General features: G+C 49.9%; 1 protein-coding gene across 2 annotated transcripts in view; it reads left to right on the forward strand.

Moving 5' to 3' along the window:
- The first annotated feature begins 6,355 nt into the window (after nucleotides 1–6,355).
- SLC28A1 (solute carrier family 28 member 1) overlaps nucleotides 6,356–13,672 on the forward strand; it is a 107,425-nt gene continuing 100,108 nt past the window's right edge. Inside the window, exons 1-4 of one of the 2 annotated variants that reach the window (XR_010659118.1) lie at nucleotides 6,356–6,527; nucleotides 7,368–7,479; nucleotides 8,876–8,964; nucleotides 11,465–11,559. Coding sequence is in view for 1 of the 2 variants with exons in the window: in XM_065906399.1 (XP_065762471.1) it covers nucleotides 7,384–7,479; nucleotides 8,876–8,964; nucleotides 11,465–11,559 (280 nt within the window). In the remaining variant the exon portion in view is untranslated. The remainder of the gene's footprint in view (nucleotides 6,528–7,367; nucleotides 7,480–8,875; nucleotides 8,965–11,464; nucleotides 11,560–13,672) is intronic. The other variant, XM_065906399.1, reaches the window with a different exon arrangement.

Raw genomic sequence — 13,672 nt, forward strand, 5'->3', positions numbered from 1 at the left:
CCTAACAACTGTAGTTAGCTGAGATGCTCCATCTGTCAGCATCTTCCCCATGACTCTGCTGGCCAGCGGTAGATTCATTTTATGAGATCTTCCCAGGAGGCATACAGTCCTCTTCATGGAAACTTCCGTACAAATGGCTGGATTTGCTGTAAAGCCCCATGGGTGCCACATCAGGGTACTCCCCTGACAGAGGGAGAAGATGGAACAATCACGGGACGATCTTTGCCTGTACGATTAACCAGCTCATCAACTGTCACTCGGTATCACGCTCTGGACCAACAAGGCTATGGAGGTCCAAACTAATGCCCCCGCTCCCTCCATGGCTGGCAGAAAATGATGTGCCTCCCAGAAGAGGATGTAAGCTCTGGTATAAAACCAAAACCAGGGGTAGCATCCCCAGGTCCAACAGGATAACCTGAATTAACACCCACGTTGGTGGAACAATTTAACCCAGTTCAAACTGAAAAAGGGAACATCTCAACCTCGCATATGAATGGCTAATATGAGATGGAAAGGCAAGAGGGGTAGAAGATAAAGCAACAACAGCAACAGGGTCTTCCCTGGTGGTTCAGTGGATAAGAATCTGCCTGCTAATGCAGGGGACACATGTTCAGTCCCAGGTCCAGGAAGATCCCACATGCCATGGGGCAACTAAGCCCATGTGCCACCGCTACTGAGCCTGTGCTCTAGAACCTGTGCTCCACAACAAGAGAAACCACCGCAAGGAGAAGCTGGCGCACTGCCACAAAGAGTAGCCCGCACTCTCCACGACCAGAGAAAAGCCCGTGCAGCAATACAGACTGCTGGGGTCCAGCCTCGACAGGATCCAGGGGGTACCCTCAGGATGAACGGCGTCGGCGAGAGAGAGAGAAGACACGTGAGATCAGCCTTGATAGGGCCAAATCTGTGTTTTACTTTTTGACAACCGGTCTTACACCCTTTCACAGAACGTTTTCAAGGTACAAGATGCTTACTCATGATTACACAGGATTAGCATTACATCATTTTGATTTTTAGGAAAAGCAGGATTTTTTTGCTTTCTAATTCTATAGTAATTTTTAGCACATGATCTTCTGCCCTTGAGGCTATTAACATTTCATGCAGGTCAGGTGATTGTAAACCTATTTTCCATTTTTATGGTGACCTTAACTGAAAGGTAACAGAGTCATAGGGAAATAGTACAGAGTAGAATTATATTCTTGTTAATACAAAAATTAATCTTTCTGCAAAAGTTGTCCGTTGCATTTATCTAAGAAGTTTACCCCATACAGACTCTGCAGCTTCAGTGAGGCAGCTTCTGCCTAGTACTCCTGGCTGACAATTAACAACCATCTCATTGTTACCACACTAGGGCTAAGTTCTTATTTCTCTAGATCTTTAACTATATTAACAATGGTTTTTATAACACAACCTTAGCACATTAAAGGCAAAAACACAGCAAGCAAAACACAGCAAGCAAATCACAACCCAATAACCACCTATAGAATAATTTTTCTTATGTTTTCTAATAGGACTCTTTTACCCCTTAAAAGGGCTCTATATCTATTAGGGCTTTTATATAATCAGGTTCTTTATGCTATTTTATGATTAGGATATTATAAGCAATCATGCATATTAGTACCAAGCACATAAATGCATTTGGCTAACAAACTACCAGCAAAGGAGTTTAAATTAAAACACTTCTTTCACCCTAAATAATCTCATAAAATACCACCACCTGGGAAACTTATTGATTAAAGTTCTAAATTGATTCTTATTTGGGAAGAGATCGGGGAAGGCCTTCCTGCCTGTGTCAAAGAAATTAGGGAGTAGTCCATTGAGGCAGGCATCAGAAAGACAGATATCATCTTTAAGGTGAGAGCCGGGGGCAGCTTTTCGAAATCCCTGAAAACCTGATCTGCCTTGCCTGTCAGGCTTTCTCCTCGTGACCTTGTCATGGGTGGGATCTCCTAAGCTGGCCTTTGTGAAACCCCTGAAAACCTGATTCGCCTTGCCCATCAGGTTTTCTCCCCTATGGCCTTGTTAGGGGTAGGGTCTCGTGTGTTGGCTCCCGGCAAAAGACCCAGCACAGCCAAAAATAGATACATATTTTTTAAAAAATCACTATATATATACACACACGTGTATGTGTGTGTGTAAAACCACAGCAACAAGGGAAACATGCATCACAGAGTAGCAGTCAGTTAAATACTGGGTTGGCCAAGAAATTCATGTGAACTTTTCTATAAGATCTTATGAAAAGATCAAGGTGTGCTTACTTTACTGGCCCTTTACTGTTGCTGAGAGAGATGGGCCCCAGACCCATTCTTTCACCTCGTAGTGGGTAATGGCTGTTTCTGCCCATCTGTTTCTAATGACTCAAAGGGGTCAAGGGGTGGACTCTGTCAGGAGATGCTGGGATAGTCGTGGCAAGTAAGTTGGGGGCAAGGAACTTTGGCCTTTCCGGTGTTTGGAGTATTTCCTTCCCCTGTGAACACCCAGACTTGCTGTAGGTGTGCTGAAAGGGCACTCTGCCCTCAGTCTCGGTAGGGTCCCCTTCTAGGAAAAGTGGATAAGAGTTACAAGTAGAGGGTATCGATGTCTAAGACATTTCTTCAATTTTGGTATTTTGCTCTGTGTCGTCGGAATTCATACATACTTTCTAATTTAGAATATTCCTACTAGGACTATAGGAACCCCAGTTTTCAATGCCCCAAATGAGAAAAAAAACATCACATTCAATGTCCCTTTTGCTAACTTCCCAGAGAGAGAGAGAGAGAGAAGCAGGTTTAGGAAAGAGGAATGACATGGTTCTGCTTATGAACTTAGCTAAGGAAAAACCCTCTGGTTTTTAGCCACTGTTTGGACACATGAATCGATATGATGAAATAGACTTCATCGGTGAAGACCCAAGAAGTGTGGGCAAAACTGGGACAAGAACATAAGGAGGTTGTTGTAGCCCTTCTGAAGATGTTTACATACAGTTCTGAATGTCTCACCGCTTATAAAAATATCCTCTGCGTTATATCAGAGCCTGGAAAGGAGAAGGGATTCTCTACCACTTGACCAGAAACCCCTCTGAAATAGGAGTGGCCCCAGAGAACTGAAGCCAGAAACAGGGAAGGGCTTGCCTCTGATGAAGGGGACAGGGATGGGAGAGACGGAGCAGCCTCATCATTATAAATCTTTCCAAGTGCTTCTGTTTTGTTTTGGTTGGAAGAAAGAGCCTCTTGATGAAAGTGAAAGAGGAGAGTGAAAAAGTTGGCTCCATTCAAAAAGCTAAGATCATGGAATCCGGTCCCACCACTTCAGGGCAAATAGATGGGGAAATAATCGAAACAGTGAAAGATTTTATTTTGGGGGGCTCCAAAATCACTGCAGATGGTGACTGCAGCCTTGAAATTAAAAGACTCTTGCTCCTTGGAAGAAAAGCTATGACCAACCTAGACAGCATATTAAAAAGCAGAGACATTATTACTTTGCCGACAAAGGTCCATCTAGTCAAAACAATGGTTTTTCCAGTAGTCATGTATGGATGAGAGAGTTGGACTATAAAGAAAGCTGAGCGCAGAAGAATTGATGCTTTTGAACTGTGGTGTTGAAGACTCTTGAGAGTCCCTTGGACTGCAAGGAGATCATACCAGTCAATGCTGAGGAAATCAGCCCTGAATATTAACTGGAAGGACTGAAGCTGAAGCTCTGATAGTTTGGCCACCTGATGTGATGAACTAACTCATTGGAAAAGACCCTGATGCTGGGAAAGATTGAAGGCGGGAGGAGAAGGGGACAACAGAGGATGAGATGGTTGAATGGCATCACCGACTCGATGGACATGAGTTTGAATAAGCTCTAGGAGTTGGTCATGGACAGGGAGGCCTGGCGTGCTGCAGTTTGTGGGGTTGCAAAGAATCATACACGACTGAGCAACTGAACTAAACTGATATATATATATATATATATATACACACATACACACACACACACATATATATATTCACACATATATATGCATGTCTGTGTGCTCAGTCACTTCAATTGTGTCCAATTCTTTGTGACCCCCTGGACTGTAGCCCACCAGGCTCCTCTGTTCATGGGATTTTCCATGCAAGAATAATGGAGTAGGTTGCCATGCCCTGCTCCAGGGGATCTTCCTGTCCCAGGGATCAAACCGGCATCTCTTATACCTCCTGCATTGGCAGGTGGGTTCTTTACTGCTAGAAATGTATGTTCCTTGCACCCCCCTGCCCTGGACGCAGCACCCCAGTCCTGCTCAGTCACTGGCCTCACTCTACCTCCCCAGTGAGATCATCTCCTCAGGAAGCAGGCCACAGAGGGTCAAGTGACACATGGAGGTCACACAGTTGGATCGGTGCAGCTGGGACCCAAAGGGTCCTCCAGCTCTTGTTCTTTCCCTGGGGATTCATCTTAACCCACCCAGCCTCCCAGCTGCCCCACCTGGGCCTCTCAGCCAAGTTCTACCTGGAAAGAGAATCGGGCTTCAGGGGGGCCAGGATCACTGTTGGCAGCCCCTCCTTCAGGGCAGGAGCAGGGAGGCAACAGAGGATCTCCTGGCCTGGAGGAGGAGAACAGTATGTCCAGACAGCTCTGAGATGGGACCTGGGGCAGCGACAACACCTGTCAGCTCAATGGTGCCAGGCTGTCTGCCAAATAGCTCACCTGTATTAGCTCATTTAATCCCCATCAATATTTTTTTATGAGAAAGGCACTCTTACCCACTTCCACTGTTTTGCAAATAAGGAAACATGCTAACTTGCAGAGCCAGGACTGAATCTAGTTCTTTGGGCTGTAAGTTCACAGTTTGTTAAATATAGGAGCCGGTTGCCAGTTCCTTCTTCAGGGGATCTTCCCGACCCAGGGGTTGAACTGGGGTCTCCTGCATTGCAGGAGGTCCAGGGAAGCCCCATTTCAAGAGGCGCAGCCTATTAAGTCCTTGTTGGAGAGATCAGGGCACACAGAGATGTCAAGGTTCTAGGACACAGTGTAGGGAATGTTTCGAAACAATTTTGGTTACTCCTAGATGTGGCATGTCTCCTGGCTTCTCTCTGGGCACCAAGAGAAACCAACCAAGGAGGGGAGGGGAGAAGAGGGAGGAGGATGCAGGGAGGGGAGAGGCGAGGGGAGGGACGGAGAGGTTTGAAGGGGCAGAGGCAGAGAAGCAGGTACAGTCCAGTCTGCCCTTTGCTGGGGCTTGATGAGCCCCTCCACCCACCCCACAGGGCAGCTGCAAGCCCATCCCTGTGGAGGCTACCCCGGGTGCCAAGTGTTCTGCTCAGGATAAACCAGAAGTATGCCACAAGCATTTAGTTTATGATCAAGGCAGCCCCTGAGCCCCCAACAGAGTGAGCAGGGCACAGTATGGATCTCCAACCAAAAGAACAAATTGCAAAAAAAAGCTGGCAGGCTATGAGCCTCTTTTATAAAATGAGTAACCACTTAAAAAAAGAGTATCCACTTAAGAAAAAATCTGGAGAAAAATTCCACAAGCTCAGTGGTGGTCATCTCTGGAAGGCTCAGATTAGAGGGACTTTTAACTTTCTGTGTTCTGTCTGTTTCTATAACGTTTAAATGTTCAATGATGCATGTGTAACTTTGGTAATCAAAGTGGCCAAAAAAAGGTTGTTAAGAGAAGAGGTACCCCTGCCCTTCACCCATCCTGGTCCTCAGATTTCCAAAACAACCAGCCTGTGCTGGTAATTCCCTCTCTGTTTTACCAGGAAGTGTTTATGCATCACAAAGGATTCTGTCACGAGTGTGTCTGATTAATTATTAAAGAGGTGTTGTCAGTCCTGTCAGATAAGTTTAATATTTAGTTCCAGGATTAAAACATTAAAGGGTTTGTCCATTGACTTTGCATGCCGTTGCTTAGGTGTCAGTTAAAAAGCAGTGAAACAAAGAGGCAAACTGCGTGATTTTGTTTTGTTTTCAAGACCTCTTAGACCTGAAACACTTTTACTGTTTGTGGTACTACACTGCTTTTCTTATCTTCAAGCTCAGGAAAATAGGTTGCTGTTATAATTACTGATGTAGTGAGAAAAAGGGAGACTGGGAAAATTACAGAATGAAAGATAAAATACATGATCTAGAAAACTGAAAAGCCCTGATGACGGGTGGAAAAGGAGGCCCCAGGAGGGGACATGGGAGAGTGATAGTAATAAAGGGGGGCTTCTTGGAAGAGGTGGGCCTGTTTGGGAGAAGAGTGGAGAGGAGGACATCATAGATGAGGAAGGCAGATTTAGTCATTAGGCAGGAGTTCCAAGGGCCAGGTCCAGAATGGGGCCCACTTGCCCCGTTTCCTCTTTTCCCTGACAGAGGCTAGAGTCCCTACCCCGGCCGTGGCCCAGGGCTCTGGATTTGGTGCTGGACAGAGCCAGGTGGGAGGCCCAGCCTCCTTCAACTCTGGACTCTGCCCAGGGATTTCCAGTGAAATGAGAAGGCCGGCCAAAGCGCAAGCAAGTTGGATCCAGCCCATCCCCGTGGAAACACGCACTTGCGTCTGTCCCCCAGAGGGACGTGTTGACCACAAATACGTGAGTAGGGAGCGGAGCGTGTCCCCCCTCGGTGCAGCTGTGCGTCTGCGTTTGCGTGTGTGCGAGGGTGGCTGGGCTTTCCCAGGCTCTGCCTGTGTGTTTACTTCCCTACATGTCCCTGGGGGTCCTGTGTGCACCTGTGTGTGGCCCTCTGGGCTTGCCCCCGGGTATGTGAGATTAGTCAGGCTGGCATTTGGACAGGGTAGGGTACTACCCAAAAGGGAGAAAGAGAGGGGGCAGGAGTGGAGAGACATAGGGTGTTAGTTAGGGCTCTTATTTATAGATGAGTTTAGGCCCACAAACTGAACTTCAGCACCCCCTAAGAGAAAAGAAAGAAAGAAAAAAAAATTACCAATTATATTGGCTCTTGTAATTGAAAAGTCCAGGAGGGAGTACTGATTTCAGATACAGTTGGATTCAGGGACTAGAATGATGTCTTCAGGATATTTCTGTCTTTCAGAGATGGGAGCACATGATGCAATGAAAATATCACATAATAGCAATGAAAATATCACCTGATAGCAATGGTTTTAAACTGTTGTAGGGGGTGATGAAAGCTAGGGCATGTTTTCAGAAAAATGCCTCTGTATCAGACACATACACATGCTACACAGAATTCCTCCTTTTCCTTCCCTGTGAAGTGGGTGGAGCTTGCCCAGTTTCTGCCTGACTTCCCAGACTTACAAGGAGTCGCCCCTCACAGGTTCAGGAGAGCAGGAAGCGGCCCCTCCTCTGTCCCTGAGGCCCTGACGTATCGAGGGCTGAGCTCTGGGACGGGAGAGGCTGTGCCAGCGCTTGCCTGGCCTCCTTTCAGCTCTGGGCCCTGACTTTGTCTTTCAGCTGCAAGGTCTGGCTCATGGAGGACGACACACCCAGAGGAAGAGAGTCCATCTCTCTCGCCTCAGTGGCCAACGGTTTGGACAACAAGGGGGCTGAGCTGTTGGAAAGTCTGGTCTGTCCCCTCCCCCATCCTGGTGTGCCCCCCCACCCCCACCTGGTGGGAGGGTCCTTCGTCCACCATCTGCCTCCCACCCCTATCTCCTCCTCACCTCTTTGGTGACCACTTGGGAACCGCCCCTCCCGAACCCCCCCAGGGTTTTGACCTCCCCTCCCCACCCCCTGCACAGAGCAGTCTCCTTCATCCCTGGGAAACATCTGTGCACACCCACCTTGAGCCAGTACCGCCTGTCCTTGTTGGAAAGGTCAGGGAATGGCTCCACCGGGAAGTGACATTTGAGCTTTGATCTAAAACATAAGGAGAAGCCTCACAAAGAGGGCGTGGGGGAATCTCTGGGGAAGCCCCCGCCTCTGAGGAGCCAGCAATCTTGTCCTGGCTCTGGAATGGCCAGGTTGAGGCCCACCACCTAGTACTTTGGAGCCTAGCGTGACACCCTCTTCCTTCCCAACCTCCTGTTGAAAGTGAAACTGATAATCACTCAGTCTTGTCTGACTCTGTGACCCCATGGGCTTTAGCCAGCTAGGTTCTTCCATCCATAGAATTCGCCAGGCAAGAATAGTGGAGCAGGTAGCCATTTCGTTCTCCAGGGGATCTTCCCGACCCAGGGATCGAACCCTGGTCTCTTGCATTGCAGGGAAATTCTTTATTGTCTGAGCTTACTTTCTGTTACCAAGTCCAAGCTCACTCTGCTCGTTGCACACAGGCCAATGAATCCGACAGACAAAGGGTTGAGGCAAGGGAAAGACTTTATTCAGGGAGCTCAGAAGATGGTGGGCTAGCGCCTCAAAATAACCATCTTATCGGGGTCTGGATGCCAGGTTCTTTTATAGATCAGAGATGTGGGGAGGTGAGGGAGCCAAGAAAAAAGCCATTAATCTTGCAAACATTTCCTAGAATGGCAAGCCTCAGGCAGGGGATGTGTTAATTTCTTCCTTCCTGCCGTCTACAAGTGAACAGGGTCCTGAACAAAGGCACTTTAGTTTAACAGTCAAGCATAGGGGCAGAGTCCCCTGAGGCGGGCCATCGTAATAATTAAAAAAAACAACGAAAAGCAAGTCAAAGAAACAGTTCTGTCATAGGGTCAGAATTGGCTTCTTCTCACAATACCAACCCCCCCACCCCCTCATTCCCCGCCCTCCAACACAGACCACGAGCTCCCGGAGGGCAGAATGAGTCTAGCACAGATCACAGTACACAGTAGGTACTCAGGGCACACTCTGGAATTAAGTTCCCTCCGGTTGTTCCCTGTGCTTAGCCCCCACCCCAGCACACTCCTGAGGTGCCCTTGGGCACACTGGTGGCAGCCTGGGTCTCTCCGCACTCCAGGCCCCCAGCCATAGCTCTCCCTTGAGGTGGGAGGCACAATCTGCTCCTTCTCTGGTGGCTTTAGGAGGAAGGCCGAGACCCTGGCAGCAACGCAAGCCCTCTGGAAGTTGGGGACAGCTGGAGCAAGGCTGGCCCAAAGCCCTCCTCGGGATGGTAGGTGGTCTCCAGGAGGGACATGGGCTGGTTGGCTTGGGAAGGAGGCCCCCGTGGGGAGCGGAGGTGGGGAATCTGGCCCCCTGATGAGGAGGGGGCTCCCTGAACCTTTGTTGAAGGACGGAGTAAACGTGTTTTAGAAACAAGTGAGTTCTGTTGGCCTCTGCCTCAGTGGTGAGCCAGGCCAGTTTCCCAACCTGCTTTGAAGCAGGTTCCCATTGGGAACCTCAGTTTATACTGGGGGGCTGCTCTGGTTAAAGCTGGATAGGGGCCCTGAACCAACCTGGCCCCCTCTCAACTCACCAGCTGCCTTCTACCCCATCCGGTTTCTAGGGCTCCTCAGGGAATCCTGAGGCTTAGTTTGAAACCCCCTAGACTAGCCCAGGCCCCTTGTTTCACATGGGGAGGCTGAAGCCCAGGGAGGGAGAGAAATGGGCCCAGGTCACACAGGCAGCAAATGAAGCCTAGGGCTCATCCTGCTGACACCCAGGCCTACTGCGAGGTCCTCACTGGCCAAACCCTGAGCTGATGAGAATGTGAAGCCACAAACACGCCTCTGTGCACTGGTCCCAAATCGAATCTCAGAGACAGAGTTCTGAGTGAAACAGAAAAGAGTAGCTTGGTTTGCCAGCCGAAAAGGGGATACAGTGGGTTCATGCCCTCAAAACTGTGTGTCCCCACCCAGGTGGATTTGGTGAGTTTTATAGCTGACAAGGGTGGGGCGCTGACAAGATTAGGGTGTGTGCAGGGCCTGCACGCCTTTAATCAGTCTCAGGTGATCTCTTGATGAGTTTATCTGGTTTCTTTAATCTGGCCTCAGGTGGTCTTTTCGGGAATGAAGAATGCTGACATTTTCCATTTGTTGAGTTTTAGTTCGGTAAAAAGCTCAAAAATACTGCTACCTGTGTTCCTTGAGGCTGAATCAGGACCTAACCCAAGGCTGCATTATTGTTTCTTGGCTGCTCCTCCCTGTCTCTGCCTCCACTCCCTTCCCTGATTAGCAACTGCTTGAACCTGCCCTTTGGGACTCAAGGAAGGTCGTGGATGCTGGAAGGTTTCTGAGCCCAGGAGCCCCATAGAGTCCTGCAGTTTTCAAGCATGGAATGGGGCAGAGTCTGTCTGCCTGCCTTGGGGTGAGACTGAAGAAAAATGTCTCACTTAGGAGGTGGGGAGATAGTGAAGGACAGGGAAGCCTGGTGTGCTGCAGTCCACGGGGCTGCAAAGAGTCGAACATGACTGAGCAACTGAACAGCAGTGGGAGGTGGGGACAGAGAGAGGAGAGTTTCCTTTAAAAAGTGGTCACTGAATGAATGTGAGTGACCATCTCCTATATGCTCAGGCTGGGGGACCTCAGAGGCTATTCAGGTCCCCAGGGACCTATTCAGTCTTTCCTCTGGGGACAGTCAAGTGATCAAGTGACCAGACAAGAACTGGTATTTGCTCCAGATTCAGAAGGCAGTGGGGGTGCCAAATGGCTGCTGTTGATACCTCCCTCTTTCTGGGAGGAGCTGTTACTCAGAGGATAAGGTTCCACAGGTGTAAGTACCGAGCTGAGTGCCTCCGAAGGCTCCTCCTTGCTCCTCAGACAGGTGGAAATGGGACAGGCAAGGGGAGGCAGCCATCGTGGTTGGTGCATTTCTTTATGTGGGTGATGTTCTTCCTTATTGTCTCAGTTCATTCTTTCCCAAGCCCTGGAGCCTGGAGCATCACTGTGGTAATTAGTGGAGCTGCTCCAGGCTGAGGAACAGCTGGTTCGGACAGACAGAGGCCGTAAACAGTGAAGGACTGAGTCTTTGTGACCCCATGGACTGCAACACACCAGGCTTCCCTGTCCTTCACCACCTCCCGGAGTTTGCTCAAACTCAAGTTCATTGAGTCGATGATGCCATCCAACCATCTCATCCTCTGTTGTCCCCTTCTCCTCCTGCCTTCAATCTTCCCCAGCATCAGGGTCTTTTCCAATGAGTCACTCTTCACCTCAGGTGGCCCAAGTAATGGGCTTCAGCTTCAGCATTAGTCCTTCCAATGAACACTCAGGATTGATTTCCTTTAAGATTGAGTGGTTTGATCTCCTTGCAGTCTAAGTGACTCTCTAGAGTCTTTTCCAGCACCACAATTTGATAGCATCAATTCTTCAGTGCTCAACCTCCATTATGGTTCAACTGTCACATCCATACATGACTACTGGAAAAATCATAGCTTTGGCTATATGGACCTTTGTCAGCAAAGTGATGTCTCTGCTTTTTAATGCACTATCTAGGTTTGTCACAGCTTTTCTTCCAAGGAGCAAGCGTCTTTCAATTTCATGGCTGGAGTCAAGGCATTCTTCAGTTTCCTCTGATATAGGGTTGACCTTTGGCCCCATGGGATGTCAAGGCCAGTGTTGCCATTTTACTGGGGATGGAGCTGAGTGGTTTCTGCCTGAAAGTGTTGAGGATCCCCACAGGTGTGGGAGTCCGGTGGGGGAGCCTCTCTTAGACCCTGCTGGTCTTCTCCCCAGGAGAAGGAGGCTGCAACCAGCCCTGAGAGTGAGACAGTTCTGCAGGGAGCACGCACAGCTGTTCCGCTGGATCTGCATAGGCCTGCTCTGTACTGGTGAGCTCTGGGCCCAGCCCCTTCCAGGGAGACAGTCACTCCTGCCTAGCCCCCTGCCCCCACCACCCAGGTTTCAGCCACCTCCAACCCAGCTATCCATGTCTCAGGGCAGGGTCATTCACTTACCCAACAACTCAACAAGGGTTTTGAGCACCGACTCAGGGCCAGCTCTTGTTCCAGAAGCTGGGATATATGAATTAGGCCAGACCAGATCTTATTCTCAAGGTAACTCTCTGATCAGTAAGGGAGAGGGGAACATATATTTCCACATAATTCACAGGGCCATCTGGCAGTACCAGGGAAGGATCGTGGGGGTGGTTGGGGGTCTTCCAGGAGGAGGTAACATTCTGGTCTCTCAAGGTGAACAGCAATTAGCCAGGTAAAAGGGGAAGGAAGAGGACTGAGGAGGTAGGGGACACACGAGCAAAGGTGCAACCTGCAGCATGTGGGCAGGCGGCCGATAAAAGAGTCGAGTGGCTGGAGGGTAAGGCTCTAGACCAGGAGTGCCAGAGGAGGAGGCCAGGTATTGGGAAGGGGGGTTGGAGAGACTTGGATTTTACTCCCAAGGCCAGAGAGAGCCATCAAAGGATTTAAACAGGGAAGTGGCAAGCTTGGATTCACACTGTGGAAACCCAGAGGAGGCAGGCGGGAAAGATGGGAAAAGGAGACAGATGAGAGCCACTATACACGTGGGAGAAGATGAAGGGGTGGAGAGGATGGAGGGGGTGGATCTGAGAGATCCTCAGGAAGCCACACCAGTCAGACCTGGGAGCTGATCACTGTGCTGATCACCGAAGGGGGCCTTGGGGGAGTTCTGCTTGGTGGGTGGGTTCTGCAGGGTGGGTGATGCTGCTCCCTAGAGCCAGGGACCACAGGTGGAGGAGGGGGTCTCGACCGGGAGGGGGATGGCAAGTTGTTTTGGACAATGTGTGGAAGGAACTGCTGCCAGGCCCTCCAGGAGGAGAAGAAGCTTCCCAGGGTTGCTTGGAGAATGAATTGAGAGGTGGCTCATGTTTGGAAACATGGAGACCGGTCACACAGAAGGAGGTAGAGGAGACGAGGGGCCCTGAGACAGCCTGAAAAGGGGTGTAGGTGGGGCAGCAAGCACGAGACCAGGAGCAAAGGGTTGCAAGAGGGAGGGAAAGATGGCCAGCATCTCTGCAGTGAGGAGACCAGCAGGACAAGGATGGAGCGGTGCCTGTGGACTTTAGGGACAAGGAGATCATGGTGACTCAGGGCAGAGGTGCAACAGCTGGATTGGAGAACAGGAGGAGAGGCAGTGTAGACAGTAAACTGTGTCTACACTGCTCTTCTGAGAAACTTTTTTATGAGAACTGGGTGCGAATACACATTTATTTATGTATTCATTTTTGGCTGTGATAGGTTTTCGTTACTGCGCACAGGCTCTCTCTAGTTGCGGTGAGTGGGGGCTACTCTTCATTGCTGTGCGGGAGCTTCTCACTGCGGTGGCTTCTCTTGTGAAGCACAGGCTTGAGGCGTGTGGGCTTCAGTAGTTGTGGCCCAGGGGCTTGTTAGCTGTGGCTCAACGGCCCTAGAGCGAAGGTTCTGTAGTTTCCGTGCACGGGATTCGTTGCTCCGCGGCATGTGGAATATTCCCAGATCATTGTAAGGTGGATTCTTATCCACTGCCACCAGGGAAGTCCTGGACAGGAATATTAATAGAAGGGTGTGGTGGTTTCCAGGAAGAGGGTGTGTTTGTGAAGGGAGACACTTTGACCGACTTTCTGAACTGAGGCAGGGAGTTTGGGGAAAGAAGGGCAGAAGCGGGGTGGCAGAGGTGACCAGTGGAGCAAGGTTCCCAGGGCACAGGGGAGCAGGGTTCCGGGGCCCAGGCACGGGCATGTCTTCACGGCTGCAGGCTTGCCTTGGCGTGGAAGGCGGAAAATAAAAGCGGGAGGTGGTGTGGTTACCCAGACCTTCGTGGGGGCTACACAGGGGAGAGGACAGGGAGACATGTCAGCGGTGGCCCCAGTCTTTGTGATTAAGTCAAAGTGGGGTCCCCTGCTGAGATGGGGCTGGCTCGTGGCCCTGGCAGTTTCCTCCAATGGATGTCGGATGCAGTGAAGGCTTCCTGTGGCAGAAGCTGAGCAGG

The sequence above is a fragment of the Muntiacus reevesi genome, chromosome 15, assembly GCF_963930625.1.
Source record: "Muntiacus reevesi chromosome 15, mMunRee1.1, whole genome shotgun sequence".
In the NCBI taxonomy this organism is placed as follows: Eukaryota; Metazoa; Chordata; class Mammalia; order Artiodactyla; family Cervidae; genus Muntiacus; species Muntiacus reevesi.